At 39.1% G+C, this 19,025-nt stretch overlaps 1 protein-coding gene across 10 annotated transcripts in view; it reads right to left on the bottom strand.

Moving 5' to 3' along the window:
- Positions 1–19,025, bottom strand: part of HSD17B4 (hydroxysteroid 17-beta dehydrogenase 4) — a 179,896-nt gene that overhangs the window by 81,849 nt on the left and 79,022 nt on the right. For all 10 annotated transcript variants that reach the window (XR_009563448.1, XR_009563447.1, XR_009563446.1 and 7 more), the window contains 3 exons: positions 15,626–15,697; positions 12,675–12,778; positions 8,286–8,351 (listed from right to left, as the gene is read on the bottom strand). Coding sequence is in view for 7 of the 10 variants with exons in the window: in XM_070045176.1 (XP_069901277.1) it covers positions 8,286–8,351; positions 12,675–12,778; positions 15,626–15,697 (242 nt within the window). In the remaining 3 variants the exon portion in view is untranslated. The remainder of the gene's footprint in view (positions 1–8,285; positions 8,352–12,674; positions 12,779–15,625; positions 15,698–19,025) is intronic.

Raw genomic sequence — 19,025 nt, 5'->3', positions numbered from 1 at the left:
AAAAGAAAATAAGAACCAAAACATTATTATAAATAAAATTTTCCCAGAAAGAACAACTAGCAAACAGAAGAAAACGATAACACAATACTCAAGCATTTGGGGATAGGAAATAAACATCTTGAATCTGAAATTCAAAAACCAAGAATATAAATGGACAAAAAACATGAAGAAATGAAGTAAGAGATGATTAAACTTGGGAAAGAAATAAAAGAAAAATCAAAATCATATTAGAAATTGAAGACTAAATTATAATGTTCTCAAAGGAGAACATATTCAAACAAAATTTTAATAAGGCGCATAGAAGAAAAAAAAGAAAAAAACCAAGAGGATGGAAATGAAATAAAGAACTAAAAAAGGACAGAGAGAAAATGGTTGGAAGAAAGATAGAAAAAGATCCAATGTACATAAAGAGTACCTGAAGAAATAAAAATAAAACAATGAATAAGAACGAATATTTAAAATTATCACCCTAGAAAACTTTTTGAAAATAAAAGATCTGAACACACATATTAAAAAGGCCCACCAGGTACATGGGAAAACTGACTTGGAATGAGCAACACTGAGATTTATCCTAGTAAAACTATTATATTTTTAAAGATAAAGGAAAAAAAAATCCTAAAGCCCTCAAGGATAAAGATCAAGTAACTTAGAGGAAGATAATGACTGGCATCAGACTTCTAAACAGCAATATAGAAAGCCAGGCAACAATGGAACACCATTTTAAGAAACTCAAGATTTCATATCCAGCCAAGCTGTCCTTCAAGTATCCAGGGTATAGAAAAATAGTTTTAAATACATAGGAACCAGACTTCCCTGGTGGCGCAGTGGTTAAGAATCCGCCTGCCAATGCAGGGGACATGGGTTCAAGCCCTGGTCCAGGAAGATCCCACATGCCACGGAGCAACTAAGCCCAGGCGCCATAACTACTGAGCTTGTGCTCTAGAGCCCGTGAGCTACAACTACTTAGCCCATGTGCCACAACTACTGAAGCCCACACGCCTAGAGCCCGTGCTCCGAAACAAAGAGAAACCACCACAATGAGAAGCCCGCTCACCACAACGAAGAGGAGCCCCCGCTAGCTGCAACTAGAGAAAGTCCGCACATAGCGATGAAGAAGACCCAATGCAGCCAAAAATAAATAAATAGATTTATTTTAAAAATAATAATAAGATAAATAAATACATAGGAACCAAAGGAATACTATACACGAGGCCTTCTTGGGGAACCTACCACAGGAGGAGCTTTATCCAACCAGGAGATATGGGAGAAACTTTGGCAAAAGGATTGATATATATTCAATTGCAAATCTAAGACTAAAACAAAGGTGGGGAAGAGGCAAGAATAATATATAAATGTTAAACTGTTCTGAAAAAGTAAAATTAATGCATTCCCCAAAATGTGAACTATAAGGGAAAGAGAAACAAGAAAATAAAATAGGCTCTTTAATTGTTAGAAACAAGTAGGAAACAAAGCACAGCAATAAAAACTGAAAAAACAAATAGTAATAAATGAGAAAATTGGGCACTATGGGCATATAAAAAGGTATAGAATTTCCACTTCCGGCCTAGATGGAATAAGTGGAATGAACTTACTCTTCCACAGTAAACAATTAGGAAAAAAAATTTTTTTAAGTGGGCGAGGGGGATACTGTTCTTAGATACTGGACAGGAGGCAGAACAGGATTATGATTCTTGATAGAAAAGAAACAAAAAAGATGGACTCTACAATGGCCACAGTGCTCTGCCTGACAGCACTTTCTAGACTGCAGTGCAAAAAGGGAAACAGAAACATAGCAAAACAGTCTCAAAGAGTTAAAGAGATAAAGATCAGAGTTCTGTGAGAATGGGCAGTTAGAATGTAGATGTACTGAAAAGGAGGAAGCTACACAGGAAACAGTTCCAGAAATTTAAATAGAAGTCCCCTTGAGGGCCACAGAGAAAGGCCCTGGAAGATGAGACACCACGTGAAGAAGAAGCCAGGTGGAGATTAGAGGCACGCCAGCCAACAGGGAGCACTAAGACCCTGCACTTGTGAAAGAGCCATCCTGGACTTTCCTGCCCCACCCAGACGCCATCTCAGAACAGCTACATGAGTGACAGCCAACACCATTTGTAGCACAAGGACCGCCCAGGCAACCCAGAGTCATGCAAAATAATAAATCATTGTTTCAAAACAAAATTTTAAAAGTACTTATAATACACATGGTAATATAATAAAGAATTATATTTTAATGGAGTATAACCAATATTCCAAAGATTAACTTTATTTAACAATGATGGTAGCTAAAATCCTAATTGTTAGAATAAGTAGTATGAGATATGTATCTGGGGAAAATAAAGATACTTGTTTTCATCCTCCTCAAATACAAAGCCTAACACCTGTTACCTATTTATTCTTTGGTCTTTCTAGATTATTGGGGATGAATTTTCTCTTTATTAATTATGAAAAACCATGAAGTATACATGTAATATCATACCAGTTTGAAGATGAAGAAATTCTCCTAAAGACATGAAAAACAAAATATTCCAGAAGTGATATTGGTAGAGCGATGGTTGCTAGTTTCCCTACTGATTGAGAAGTTACTTATTTAATTTAAATAGCTGGCACAAAGTTTATGCTATAACAACATAATCTGTTCCATTTCCACTTCTCCTTAAAGGTCTGTTCATCCACAATCATCTCCCACCACTCTCCGGTGTGAATGCTCTAATTCTTACTCCTTGTACATACATCATGCTCTTTTCTGCTATCATTACTAAGTTCTTATCCCCTTCCAGGCCATACTGCAAGCCTTATATCCCTGGTAAGAGAGAATATCTATACACCATTTTAGTTCAGAAGTCCCATCTTTCCTACCAAACTCTTCTGTATGTCATTCTCTAATAAGTAGCCCATCTCAGAATGTCTACAGCACTTACTCTACAATTCAAAGCCTTGTATTTAATCATTCGTTGCTTAGAATAGGTGCCCCAGAAATTAAGACATCTACACCTTATATCTAAGTATCCTTTCAGTTCCTTGTCAATAGATCACACTTCTTCTACTTGATTTGTATCTCCTATAGCACAGATCCAATTTAAAACAGCCCACAAATCCCCTGAAATTTAAGCTAATTTTTATGCAAAATGTTTCTGAAGAAACAGTCGGTAGTTTTTATCATATTCTCAAGTGACCATATGATACAAATGGTCAGGAACCTCTGTCAAATGATGGGTGTCCATTATTTATACAAAAAATATTTGTTAATTTATAAACTGTCCTTTGTCACACAGCAAAATACTCAAGTCTGCTAAAAGCTAACAAAAAGTTCTATTCATCTGAAAAAAGAAAAAAAAATCTTTCTGCTTACTGTATAAAGCAATTCAAGCCATAGAAACTATTCAGCTTTTCTTATCTACAGCAGATACATTTTATTATTTCAGTAACACAAGAATAATAATGGAGCATTTCTGGGTTTTCTGAACCATGAAACCATGAAGTCTTCTGTTCTTTAGTGTGCTAATAAAATTAATTTCACTATGAAGCTTTAATTAAACATAAATATGAGTGCTCTCTTAAGAAACTGATAAGAAATAGGGATAGGAAGAACATTTAAAGGCAAAAACTAATCTGAGGTAGAAAGTATTGTTCTATCACCCAATTATATAGTGTATAAAAAAATACAATTAATATATTCCAAACTTAATTCTTTCTGGCTCATGAAATTATATTCCTATTTGCCAGCACACATAAATCCTGCAGTTCTCATATCAAGTATATCAAAATTAGTATCAAAAAATAAGTGAATTTTACAAATAATGTGCTGTCATTACCTGCTTATTCACAGCATAACTTCAGAGCTTTACATATTCTGTTCTATGTCTGCATGGTTAGTATTCTGGCCATCATAGGGAAGAATCTTCAGGTCTCTCAAAAACAAAGTTGCTTTTCTCATCTTTATGGTCACCTTTTGTTTCTTAGATAAATCTTTGCATGCTTACAGAATTTGTTAACTGACAGGGCATTTTAACTCCTCCATCAGAAAACATATTATTTATGCCAAACAAAAGAGATTAAATCATCTACTCCTTCTCCGATGCTTTACTGTACCTGTCCACTAAAGTTAGCATAAAATAATCTCTCTCGAAGCAATGTAGCTCAGTTTTCTTTTCCAATAGAAGAAAGGATAAATGAAATTTGCCTTTTATTTTATCCTGCTCTCTAAGGCTTTAATGAAATTCTTCACTACTAAGCTAGGCAGTCTCCTTAAGGCAAGCAATCCACTGCCAACAAAGCATAACGCTTTTTCAATTGACTAATGAAAAGCCATTTTACATTTTTTTTGATACCTAGTGGATAAAAAAACTGCTAAGTAAAAATTCAGAAAGAACGAATGTCAGCTACAGAAATATGCCGTTATTTTTATTACGTAGAACACAGCCACTACTTTTGGACTCACAAAATTACAGGGTATTAGAGTTATAAATCAAAAAGTGTCAGGAGTCAGGTGGCTTTATCACTTTTCAAAAATACATTCTTGAGGCTTCTGGGAAGATGGCGGAAGAGTAAGACGCGGAAATCACCTTCCTCCCCACAGATACACCAGAAATACAGCTACACGTGGAACAACTCCTACAGAACACCTACTGAACGCTGACAGAAGACCTCAGACCTCCCAAAAGGCAAGAAACCCCCCCACGTACCTGGGTAGGGCAAAAGAAAAAATAAACAGAGACAAAAGGATAGGGACGGGACCTGCACCAGTGGGAGGGAGCTGTGAAGGAGGAAAGGTTTCCACACACTAGGAAGCTCCTTCACGGGCGGAGACTGTGGATGGCGGAGGGGGAAGCTTCGGAGCCGCGGAGGAGAGCACAGCAACAGGGGTGCGGGGGGCAAAGCGGAGAGATCACCACACAGAGGATCAGGGCCGACTGGCACTCACCAGCCCGAGAGGCTTGTCTGCTCACCCACCGGGGCAAGCGGGGCTGGGAGCTGAGGCTCGGGCTTCGGTCGGAGCGCCAGGAAAGGACTGGGGTTGGCGGCGTGAACACAGCCTGCAGGGGGTTAGTGCACCACGGCTGGCCGGGAGGGAGTCCGGGAAAAGTCTGGACCTGCCGAAGAGGCAAGAGACTTTTTCTTCCCTCTTTGTTTCCTGGTGCTCGAGGAGAGGGGATTAAGAACGCTGCTTAAAGGAGCTCCAGAGACGGGCGCGAGCCGCAGCTAAAAGCGCGGACCCCAGAGACGGGCATGAGACGCTAAGGCTGCTGCTACCGCCACCAAGAAGCCTGTGTGCGAGCACAGGTCACTATCCACACCCCGCTTCCGGGGAGCCTGTGCAGCCCGCCAGTGCCAGGATCCCGTGATCCAGGGACAACTTCCGCGGGAGAACGCACGGCGCGCCTCAGGCTAGTACAACGTCAGGCACGCCTGTGCCGCCCGCCGCAGGCTCGCCACGCACTCCGTGCCCCTCCCTCCCCCTGGCCTGAGTGAGCCAGAGCCCCCGAATCAGCGGCTCCTTTAACTCGGTCCTGTCTGAGCGAAGAACAGACGCCCTCCGGCGACCTACATGCAGAGGCAGGGCCAACTCCAAAGCTGAGCCCCTGGGAGCTGTGAGAACAAAGAAGAGAAAGGGAAATCTCTCCCAGCAGCCTCAGAAGCAGCGGATTAAAGCTCCACAATCAACTTGATGTACCCTGAATCTGCGCAATACCTGAATAGACAACGAATCATCCCAAATTAAGGAGGTGAACTTTGAGAGCAAGATTTAGTATTTTTTCCCCTTTTCCTCTTTTTGTGAGTGTGTATGTGTATGCTTCTGTGTGAGATTTTGTCTGTATAGCTTTGCTTCCACCATTTGTCCGAGGGTTCTATCCGGCCGTTTTTTGTTTTTTTTTCTTAATACTTTTTATTTTAATAACTTTCTTTTATTTTACTTTATCTTCGTTCTTTCTTTCCTTCCTTATCTCCTTTAGAAAACGAATCATCCAAATTGAGAAGGTGGACTTTGAGAGCAAGATTTATGATTTTTTTCCCTTTTCCTCTTTTTGTGAGTGTGTATGTGTATGCTTCTGTGTGAGATTTTGTCTGTATAGCTTTGCTTCCACCATTTGTCCTAGCGTTCTATCCGTCCATTTTTTTTTGTTTTTTCTCTTAATAATTATATTTTTATTTTAATAACTTTATTATATTTTATCTTACTTTATTTTATTTACTTTATCTTCTTTCTTTCTTTTTTTCCTTCCTTCCCTCCTTCCTCCCTCCCTCCCTCCCTTCTTTCTTTCTTTCTTTCTACCTCTACTAATTCTTTCTTTCTACTTTTTCTCCCTTTTATTCTGAGCCATGTGGATGAAAGGCTCTTGGTGCTGCAGCCAGGAGTCAGTGCTGTGCCTCTGAGGTGGGAGAGCCAACTTCAGGACACTGGTCCACAAGAGACCTCCCGGCTCCACATAGTATCAAATGGCGAAAATCTACCAGAGATCTCCATCTCAACACCAGCACCCAGCTTCACTCAACGACCATCAAGCTACAGTGCTGGGCATCCTGTGCCAAACAACTAGCATCACAGGAACACAACCCCACCCATTAGCAGAGAGGCTGACTAAAATCATAATAAGGCCACAGACACCCCAAAACACACCACCAGACATGGACCTACCAACCAGAAAGACAAGATCCAGCCTCATGCACCAGAACACAGGCACTAGTCCCCTCTACCAGGAAGCCTACACAACCCACTGAACCAACCTTAGCCACTGGGGACAGACACCAAAAACAACGGGAACTACGAACATGCAGCCTGCAAAAAGGAGACCCCAAACACAGTAAGATAAGCAAAATGAGAAGACAGAAAATCACACAGCAGATGAAGGAGCAAGATAAAAACCCACCAGACCTAACAAATGAAGAGGAAATAGGCAGTCTACCTGAAAAAGAATTCAGAATAATGATAGTAAAGATGATCCAAAATCTTGGAAATAGAATGGACAAAATGCAAGAAACATTTAACAAGGACCTAGAAGAACTAAAGATGAAACAAACGACGACGTACAACACAATAAATTAAATGAAAAATACTCTAGATGGGATCAATAGCAGAATAACTGAGGCAGAAGAATGGATAAGTGACCTGGAAGATAAAATAGTGGAAATAACTACTGCAGAGCAGAATAAAGAAAAAAGAATGAAAAGAACTGAGGACAGTCTCAGAGACCTCTGGGACAACATTAAACGCACCAACATTCGAATTATAGGGGTTCCAGAAGAAGAAGAGAAAAAGAAAGGGATTGAGAAAATATTTGAAGAGATTATAGTTGAAAACTTCCCTAATATGGGAAAGGAAATAGTAAATCAAGTCCAGGAAGCACAGAGAGTCCCATACAGGATAAATCCAAGGAGAAATGGAAATCCAAAGAGAAATGCAAATCAAAACTACAATGAGATATCATCTCACACCAGTCAGAATGGCCATCATCAAAAAATCTAGAAACAATAAATGCTGGAGAGGGTGTGGAGAAAAGGGAACCCTCTTGCACTGTTGGTGGGAATGTAAATTGATACAGCCACTGTGGAGAACAGTATGGAGGTTCCTTAAAAAACTACAAATAGAACTACCATATGACCCAGCAATCCCACTACTGGGCATATACCCTGAGAAAACCATAATTCAAAAAGAGTCATGTACCAAAATGTTCATTGCAGCTGTATTTACAATAGCCCGGAGATGGAAACAACCTAAGTGCCCATCATCGGATGAATGGATAAAGAAGATGTAGCACATATATACAATGGAATATCAGCCATAAAAAGAAACGAAACTGAGCTATTTGTAATGAGGTGGATGGACCTAGAGTCTGTCATATAGAGTGAAGTAAGTGAGAAAGAGAGAGACAAATACCATATGCTAACACATATATATGGAATTTAAGAAAAAAAAAATGTCATGAAGAACCTAGGGGTAAGACAGTAATAAAGACACAGACCTACTAGAGAATGGACTTGAGGATATGCGGAGGGGGAAAGGTAAGCTGTGACAACGTGAGAGAGTGGCATGGACATATATACACTACCAAACGTAAGGTAGATAGCTAGTGGGAAGCAGCCGCATACCACAGGGAGATCAGCTCGGTGCTTTGTGACCGCCTGGAGGGGTGGGATAGGGAGGGTGGGAGGGAGGGAGATGCAAGAGGGAAGAGATATGGGAACATATGTATATATATAACTGATTCATTTTGTTGTAAAGCAGAAACTAACACACCATTGTAAAGCAATTATACTCCAATAAAGATGTTAAAAAAAAAAATTCTTACCTGATTAAGTGAGGTGGTATCTGTAAGTACAGCATCAGGAGGTCTATTAGGTATGGCTACAGCTACCTGAGATCAAAAAACATTACACGTTAAATAATAACAAAATAATTGTTATTCTCTTTACCCAAACTGATATTTGATAAACAACCATGTTTCAATATACAGTCATCCCTCAGTTTCCAAGGGTGATTGGTTCCAGGACCCCTTCATGGATACCAAGATCTGCAGATGCTCAAATCCCTTATATAAAAGCGGTGTAGTATTTGCATATAATCTATGCACATCCTCCCATATACTTGGGAGGATGTGCATAGATTACTTATAATACCTAATACAATGTAAATGCTGTGTAAATAGTTTGGGAACTTTCTGGAATTTTTTTTTCTGAATATTTTTGATCCACAGTTGATTCAATCTGCAGATGCCAAACATGTGGATACAGAACCCACAGATATGGAGGGCTGACTGTAACAAAATCTGCAAACTGGATAAAAAGTTTATTTTAATATTTTATTTTCAGCACATAATGACATTTAAAATTTCATAACTGCTAGCTTCATCTACATTAAGATCCCTGAAATGACCTTGTTTAATGAAAGGAATTATATAAGCAGATCCATTCTCTAGGCCACAAAGGAGAAAAAGGTAAAGACTCTTTTCCCAATGCAAAAGATGACAGTAACTGTAAGAATTAGACAAACAATTCACATCTATATTGATTTAATCTTTAAATGCACTTTACCAAGATTGTGGATCTCTTTGCATTTATTTTCTTTTTAATTTTTATTGCAGTATAGTTGATTTACAATATTGTGTTAATTTCAGGTGTACAGCAAAGTGAATCAGTTTTTTATATATATATATACATATACACACATATATCTCCACTCTTTTTTAGATTCTTTTCCCATATAGGTCCTTACAGAGTATTGAGTAGAGTTCCCTGTGCTATATAGTTAAGTCCTTATTAGTTATCTGTTTTATATATAGTAGTATGTATATGTCAATCCCAATCTCCCAAATTATCACTCCCCCACCATTTCCCCCCTGGTAACTATAAGTTTGTTTTCTACATCTGTGGCTCTATTTCTGTTTTGTAAAGAAGTTCATTTGTATCGTTTTTTTTTCAGATTCTGCATATAAGTGATATCATATGATATTTGTCTTCATCTGACTTACTTCACTCAGTATGGCAGTCTCTAGGTCCATCCATGTTCCTGCAAATGGCATTATTTCATTCTTCTTTATGGCTGAGTAATATTCCATTGTATATATGTACCACATCTTCTTTATCCATTCCTCTTTTCTTTTTTAAGTGCATAAATCTTTTTTTTAAATAAATTTATTTATTTTATTTATTTTTTTTGGCTGTGTTGGATCTTTGTTGCTGTGTGCAGGCTTTCTCTAGTTGCAGGGAGCGGGGGCTACTCTTCATTGCAGTGCGCAGGCTTCTCATTGCGGTGTCTTTTCTTGCTGCGGAGCACAGGCTCTAGGCATGCAGGCTTCAGTAGTTGTGGCACGCAGGCTCAGTAGTTGTGGCTCGTGGGTGCTAGAGCACAGACTCAGTAGTTGTGCCGCATGGGCTTAGTTGCTTCACGGCATGTGGGATCTTCCCAGACCAGGACTTGAACCTGTGTCCCCTGAATTGGCAGGCGGATTCTTAACCACTGCACCACCAGGGAAGCCCCCATTCCTCTGCTGATGGACATTTAGGTTGCCTCCATGTCCTGGCTATCGTAAACAGTGCTGCTATGAACATTGGGGTGCATGGTTTTCTCCAGATGTATGCCCAGTAGTGGGACTGCTGGATCATATGCTAACTCTGTTTTTAGTTTCTTAAGGAACGTCCATACTGTTCTTCGTAGTGGCTGTATCAATTTACATTCCCACCAACAGTGCAAAAGGGTTCCCTTTTCTCCACACCCTCTCCAGCATTCATTGTTTGTAGATTTTTTGATGATGGCCATTCTAACCAGTGTGAGGTGATACTCATAGTTTTGATTTGCATTTCTCTAATAATTAGTGATGTTGAGCATGTTTTCATGTGCTCTTTGGCCATCTATATGTCTTCTTTGGAGAAATGTCTATTTAGATCTTCCTCTTTGCATTTATATCCTAATTGGAGCAGTTGAGCTTCTTGGATGTGTAGATCAACGTTTTTCATCAATGCCATTGTTCCTTCAATTATTTTTTCTGCTTCTTTCTCTCTCCTCTCTTTCTGGTATGCCCATTACATAAAAGCTGGTGTACTTAATGGTATTTCACATTTCTCTGAGCCTCTTCATTCTTTTTCTTCACCTTTTTTCTTTCTGTTCTTCAGACAGAGATAGATTGATCGATCTTCAAGTTTTTTTATTTTAATTCTGCCACTTCAAATTTACCATTGAGACCCTCTAGTAAATTCTTCATTTCAGTTATTGTACTTTCAGTTCCAGAACTATTTCTATTTGGTTCTTTTTTTATATAATTTCTATTTATTGATTTCTTTCTCTCTTTTTTTTTTTCTGAGCCACAACACGCAGCTTGCAGAATCTTAGTTCCCCGACCAGGGACTGAACCCGTGCCCCCTGCAGTGGAAGTGCGGAGTGCTAACCACTGGACCACTGGGGAATTCCCCAATTTTTCTCTATTTGATGAGACATTGTCATCATACTTTACTTCTTTACACACTTTACTTCTTTAAGCATGGTTTCCTTTAGTTCTTCGACTATATTTACAATAAATGCTTTGAAGTCTTTTCCTATTAAGTCTTCTCAAAAGCAATCTCTGTTGCCTGTTTTGTTTTGTTTTTTCATATATATGGGTCATACTCTTTTATTTCTTTCAGATCTTGTAATTTTTGTTGGTAACTGGATACTTTAGATAACATATTGCAGCAACTCTGGATACTGAGACCCCTTTCCCCTTCCAGGGCTTGTTGTTATTGTTAACTTGTTTATTTGTTTAGTGACTTGGCTAGACTATTTAAGTACATTTCCCCCACAGTGTGCAGACTCTGATGTTGCTCCTCAGAGGGTACAGCCTTGGGCAAGCACAGTCAGCCTGGGATGGATGACAGTGGTTTTAGCAGGGCTCTGTGTGACTGTCTCTCCCTGATCTCTCTGTTAAACTGTCTGTCCAGCTGTTCAGCTTCACAAATTGACAGATGACTGTTCTATTATTTTCAACAGTGCCCTGGGGCATAAGTTGTTCCACAATCTGATCCAATTAAAGTCAGGCCTTTTTGGAGGTGTAGTCTTTGAGGCCAGTCTTTGAGGTTTGTTATGATCCCATGATGACTCTTCTTAGCTGTCTTTCCATGGTTCTCTCTGGCAAATTTCTAGTTGGACTAGTTTAGTTTACTGCTTTCATGGAGCTACCAGCCTCCTCTTGATTATCACTAAAGTAACACTGTTTTTGAAACCATCCTTACTTTTGAGCTTCCAAATACTTGGTACCAAAATGAGTCAGTTTCCGTGGGAAGAGCTTCAGAGCTCTCTAAATTATTACAGCCTGCCTTGCCCCCCAGGCCAAACCTCTGCACCACTGCAACGGACATGAGGGCAAGCATCGTGGCCCACTTCTCTCCAAGTGACATCCTCACTTTACAAGAAGAGTCCTAGGCAAGGGAGGAGCTTCTGGTCTTCTCAGCCTGCCTCTAGTAGCAGGGGACCACCACCCTATGAGCAGGCTGCGCAAGAGTTATCAGGGCCCTAGTGTTCTCAGCCTGCCACGGTGGAACACAGTCTCCACCCTACAAGTAGGGGCGGGGTGGAGGAAGACAGCCCCGTAACTCTCAGCCACTTTTACCTGGAATTGAGCTTCTGCAACACAAGCTGGGGCTGGGGAGTGGTGTGGAGGTAATAGGAAAAATGAGTGGGCTGGTCCTCCTAGGAAGACAGTGCGGCCCTATTCTGGGAACTGAGGGCAGAGGTAAAAGCTAGGTTACATTGATGTAAAATCCAATTTACAAAATATTTTTAGGAAAAAAAATATGTTTTTGGATAGAATTTGAGAACTAAAGAGTAACTAGAATTGTTTTATACAAGAGAAATGCTCAAGTCATTTAATGAATGATGATTTGCATTTATACAAGGATCACTTGTATGTGTTAGGTTTTTCTAAAGAGGTTTGGATGCAGGCAAAGTTTGCATAAGAAAGCAAAGATATTCCCATAGTTACCTCAGCTACATGACACTTACGTCAGCCAGAGTTTTCTATATATAACATATGTTATATATTAAAACATACAAATATAAACAGCATTTCAAATCCAAGGAACACATTCTGATTCAAAGAAGTGTGGACTACTGAAGCCCTACTGTATGAAATTACACATATGGTTAAATTCAAAATACAGATAAGGATCCTTAACGACACATGTATCTCGCTTATGAAGTCATAGCCTACCTTAGCTTTGTCTGACATCCGTTTGCCACCAAAGCCTCCAGAGCCAACAACAAAGATGGAGAACTGATTATAACATATAAGTTCCTCCCCAGAATAAGAGTAGACTGAAAAGTAAATGAAAGAAAAAAAGAAAAGAGGTTATTACCAAAAGACATAACTAGTTACCCAATATATGATCAACAATCCTTTGAAAAGTTTCAGAAACAAAATCCAATTACTAAAAGGCTTTGCAATTTAAAGACACCCAAGTTTGGAATACAGAGCACTCATTTTAATCACTCACTACCAGTCTCTAGAAGGCAGAGAGAAGAGGATCTTGACAAATCCTTTCTTGACTATGAAACAGCAGTTCATCTCACCTCTTCTTAAAGTTCCCCAACTGCCTTTCGTATTTCAATTCTCTCCTTCTCAAACCTTTCAAACAATTCCTCTATAAAATGCAGACTAACGCACATGAAAAGATGCTCATCATCGCTAATTATTACAGGAATGCAAATCAAAACTACAATGAAGTACCACCTCATACTGGTCAGAATGACCAACATTAAAAAGTCTACAAATAACAAATGCTGGAGAGGGTGTGGAGAAAAGGGAACTCTCCTACACTGTTGGTAGGAATGTAAATCGGTACAGCCACTATGGAGGTTCCTCAAAAAACTAAAAATAGAATTGCCATATGATCCAGCAATCCCACTCCTAGGCATATATCCAGACAAAACTATAATTCAAAAAGATGCATGCACCCCTATGTTCATAGCAACACTATTTACAATAGCCAAGACATGGAAACAACCTAAAAGTCCATCAACAGATGAACGGATAAAGATGTGATACACACACACACACACACACACACACACACACACACACTGGAATATTACTCAGCCATAAAAAAGACTGAAATAATGCCATTTGCAGCAACACGGATGCACCTAGAGATTATCATACCAAGAGAAGTCAGAAAGAGAAAAATACCATATATCAGTTATATGTGGAATCTAAAATATGACACAAATGAACATATCTACAAAACAGGAATAGACTCAGAGATATAGAGAACAGACTTGTGGTTGCCTAGGGGAAAGGAAGGTGGTGGAGGGATGGATTGGGAGTTTGGGATTAGCAGATGGAAACTATTACATATAGGATGGATAAACAACAAGGTCCTACTGTATTGCACATGGAACTATATTCAATATCCTGTGATAAGCCATAATGGAAAAGAATATGAAAAAGAATGTATATATGTATAACTAAATCACTTTGCTGTACAGCAGAATTTAACACAACATTGTAAATCCACTAAAATTCAATAAAATTTAAAAATTAAAATAAAATACAGATAACCACACTCCCAAATTTTCAAACATTCTGCTGAAGTCCTCAATAGAGCCTGGAATGTAAAAGAAGAAATAAGTGAGAATGAAGGTATAAGCTTCAGGAGGGCAGGATCATGGCTTTTTTGCTCACCATCATATTCCCAGCAATTAGAACAGTAACTGGGACAGAAAAGGCACCTAATAAATAGGTATTAAATTAATTAGTAAATCAATGAACAAACGATGTGACTGAGCAAGTTAGTGAATAAGTAAGCAAGTAATGAATGAAAGACAGCTGTCCCTCTTTCTACTGACTACTTTCCTGGTGACAGTTTGAGCATCACCTAAATCACCAGCACTATAAAACTAGGAATATGATTTTGAATTGTATTATAAGGAAAACTATAATTATAACAAAAAATAATGGAAGTCATGGTGATTTGTATTTAAAATAAGACTTTTACCCTTATTACACAGAAAATTGGATATCTAATTCCATCTATATTCTATCTACAAATTCTAATACATTATTATCCATTACCAAGCTATAGCTAAATAAATGGAGTAGATCAAGAAAGAAGAGTAAAAATTAAAGCTAAGGTTACTGCAGAACTTTTTTGTGGTAGACATTTGGTAGAATGGTGAGAAGACTAAAAGAAAACTGGGTGAGTTGCAGCCAAATGTTAGCCAATATTTGAAATGGTTAGAAAATACAAAAATCTTAAAAAGAAAGAAGAGGGAAAGAGAGAGAACAGACACATGTTCTACGTGTCTATGATGAAATACATAGTTTACTTTGTAAACTATGAGTTAACAAAAACAATGTAGTAGAAAAATATTTAAGAGCATTAAAAATGTTCTCAATATATTATTAAGTAAAAACAAGGCAAGTTCCAAAACAACATATTCAGTATAACCTCCTGTATATTTAGAACAAAAATGATAAAGCCTATATTCCAAATACCAGACAATATTAAACTTTCCACTGCTATTTCCAAAATTTTTTATAATGCTTATCTATTTCTATTGTTCTTAAACTTTAAAACAAATAAATTCTAAGCAATGTATCTTTAGCTTATGTTTAAATACTAGTATTTCAACATTCATTAAACTACTATAATCTTTTTTTCCACTGCAAATAAAATGTGGCTATGGTGTTTAAACCACATTATAAGTTCAACAGGTTTGAATGTGCAAGGTTAAGAACCTAACTACAATTTATAAGAATGATTCAGGGGTCAAATATGTTCCAAGTTCCAAAGAGCTAACATAGAAAAGAGTATCTACAACATAGCCTAATTATCAACTGAGGGCAGTCTATGTATTCATTCCTGCCAAAAACATAATCTAGGAAGCATAATTCTCCTCTATGCTTGCTATACCAGCCACATTTCTCACCTCTGTGCTTTGGTTATGTTGTTACAAATCCCCTGAAATGTCCCACACTCTCTGGACCACCCCCTCCTCCCTTATTTTCTAAAAAAGCTTGTGAATTTTTAGAACACTAATCTTGCTTTCTCACAATTGGAAGATAAATAAAAACTTATTCATCAACTTCTGTGATAAAGTATTGTATTACATACAAAGTCTATGAATCTAACAATATTATTATAAGAACTAGAAATGAGTTACCGTCCATAAGAATTATTAAACCGGATCCTTTATCCAGGACATCAGCAACAACTGCTTCACATTTTACTTTTCCTAAAATGGAAAGTAAAATAATAAATAAATAGTAAATAAATAAATAAGGAGACTGTTTTAAAGACCGTAAGTTATATGAGGACATGAGAGAAATTAACATAACTTCCACTGTAAGTTCAGCAAAACTAAAAAATCATGATTTAGAATAATTTTCGATATAATGTTGAATCATAAACATTAAAAGCAATCAGAATACCTGAATCACCAAATTTGAAACATCAATAATTCTGATAAATTAGGTTGTAAAAAGTAACAATTTTCAATCATTCAATGAACACTTGTTAAACATACAGCCAACACCATCTACCCCATTCCTTCTCAAATCTCTACTCTACGGGCTTCAATTAGACAGTGTTTCTTTCTAACTACCCTGTTCTTTTAGGGACTGTTCCATTATTTAACTGGTAATGTTAAATCTTGATGGATTAACAATTGTTTGGGAGTGAACTCATAATCTTTTTCTCCAAGCTGTTTTTCTCTTTTGTTCCCTATACGAATGAATGGTACTATCCACCCAATTGCCAAGCCAGAAACTTCAGCATGACCCCTGCCTCATAAAATAGTGTCTAAGTATGTGGCAAGACTTGAGTATGCAGAGACTGGGAGAAGCTAGATTATATGAAAAGTTTCTGATTTCATCCTGAAGTCTATGAACAGCCATCTGGGGTTTTTAATAGAGAAGTGACAAATACACTTGCATTTTGGAAATAATATTCTGGCTACAGTGAGAAGAGCAGACCTGAAGGGAGCAAGAATGGAGGCAGAGAGAACACTTAGAAAGTGAGAGATGACGGTGGTTGAAGTGAGGTGGACAGAAATAGGATTCTAAATGTATTGAAGGGAGAGAATCAAAGAATTTGGTACCTGCCTGGGTGTGAAAGATGGTAAAAGAAACGCTAAGGATAACTAGATTGCTGTCACTTTCACCTCCTAAATCTCTCTCTGCTTCTCCCACTTCTCTCCATCTCTCCACCACCACCTTAGCCTAAGCTACCATCATTTCATTTGAACTACCACAACAGACTTCTAACGAGGCACCTGCATGTCCACTCTGACCAACTTTAAAACCTGCTCTCCTATTATGTCTGAAGTTATTTTTTCCCAAAGTCAACCGGATTACCAACCTGATTATGCCAAATCCTTCTATTTTAAGTTCTAATGGTATCATGTATGTTTCATCTGTAATGTTTAGCACATACAGTTGCAAGTGTACATTTATTTGTGTGGCTTTTTGATTATTGGCTGCCCTCCCCACCAACTAGGTTATATGCTCCATGAGGGCAGAGTCCAGATTTGCTTCCATTCTCCATTTAATCACAACCCTAGCAGAAAGCCTAGAAGTTAGGAAGTAATCAATAAATAATTGTCAAATTGCTGATGATCTCTTCAGGTGATCAACTCCACATCCAATGAAACACCAACCCCACTCCCTACATATCGCTATAATTTCTCCACTTATATCCATCCTCATGACCACAATCCTATTCAATCAACCACGGTCTCTAACCTAGATTATTACAACAGTCTCTTACAAAATCTCCTTCTCTCTATCTCATTCCCTTAGAATCCAAGCATTACAAACATGAGCCAGAGTTGATGCTTTCTAAAATCCACGTTTGATCATATAATTCTCTCCTTTCACTCCTTCAGTGGTTATCTATTGTCTTTAAAATAAAAGCCAGACTTCTTCACCTGACCACACACTGCACACTGCCTCAGATAAAAAAGGGCTGCGTGAAAACTTAGGCTGTAACACTAAACGGAAGACTCAAACTGAGATGGTGGAGCAGGAGAACACGGAACTCACCTCCCCCCCGACAAACACATCAAAAATACATCTACACGTGGAATAATTCTCCCTAAAAATTAAGTGGAGACTACCAGAAAGACCTGTACAACCAAGGCTGTAAGAAAGACCCACAGGTAACTGGGTAGAAAGGGAAGAAAAGCGAGCGGGTCAGGACCTGTGCCCCTGAGAGGGGACTCAGAGGAAAAAGGAGATTACACAGGAAGAGACCTTCCCTGGGAAGTGAGCACTTCAAGCCACATATTGGGCACCCCAGCCCTGGCATCCAACAGAGGGAACACGAGTCCCCTTGGCTGGCTGGAGGGCCAGTGGGATTAACAGGAGGGCTGTGGGAAGCCTGGACTCCGGGAGCATGTGAACACACGTGCTCCCGAGGCAGGGCAGAGAGGGCAGACTGAAACCACTTGGGTAGCTGACTGGTTGCCTACAACTGCCCTGGTCCCCAGCCTGAGCTGAGAGAACACGCCAGCACCATTTGCCTCGTGTTGCAGCTTCACTCTCTGGGCTGCCGTGATTGAGGAAAAGGCTCAGCCATGAGACCCTGAGGAGGTTCAAACCCTAAGTGGCAACTGAGTGGCGAGGGGGCAGCCATTACTGGTGACTGCACTGGGGCTCCAGATCTCTGATGGTGGCCATGCCAAACAAAATCCATGCTCCGACCCTCACTGACTACCCACCCCAGCCCCTCTCGCTCCACCACTGCTCCCCTCTAGGGTAAGGGTGCCAGCGCTGGGAGGGGGGGAAAGCACACACTTAAAGGAAACTTAGCCAGCTCAGACCCGACCCTCAGGGCTTCTGCTCCAGCAACTTGGGACCTGCCCCCGCACCAAATAGTGGGGTAACAGCCACTAAGCAGAGGGGAAGCTCTACCTAACACCTAGCTTGGCCCTACTCCTCCATCTCCAGCCCCACCCCCTACCAAGATGACAGCTGCCAGCACACCTTGAGAAAAGACATAAATTGTGCTCACATCAAATCCAGCCCTCCCATCAATGCCACTGGGAACACGCAGACTGTATAGGGACACGCCCACAAAAGAACACCCCTTCAAGACCACCATAGGTAACTATTTCACCAAATTTCAATAGATAAAGAAATAGATAAGCAAAATGAAAAGACAGAGGAATCTGTTTCCACTGAAAGAGCAAGAGAAAACTCCTGAAAAAAACAACTAATGAAATAGAAATAAACAATTTACCAGATAAAGAATTCAAAGCATTAGTAATAAGAATGCTAACTGAATTAGGGAAAAGAATAGCTGAATACAGTGAGAGTTTTAACAAGGAACTAGAAAATTCTAAAAAGAACCAATCAGAACTGAAGAATACAACAATTGAAAAGAAAAACACACTAAAAAGAATTAACAGCACACTAGGTGATACAGAAGAACACATAAGTGATCTGGAATATAGAAAATGGAAATCACCCAATCAGAACAGCAGAAAGAAAAAAGATGAGAACATTTTAAGGGATCTTTGGGGTAACATCATGCATAACAACATTCCATTATAGGGGTCCCAG

This window comes from Globicephala melas, chromosome 3, assembly GCF_963455315.2.
Source record: "Globicephala melas chromosome 3, mGloMel1.2, whole genome shotgun sequence".
Lineage (NCBI taxonomy): Eukaryota > Metazoa > Chordata > Mammalia > Artiodactyla > Delphinidae > Globicephala > Globicephala melas.
The sequence above is the reverse complement of the archived record's forward strand: the minus strand, read 5'-3'. Positions and strand labels throughout refer to the sequence as shown.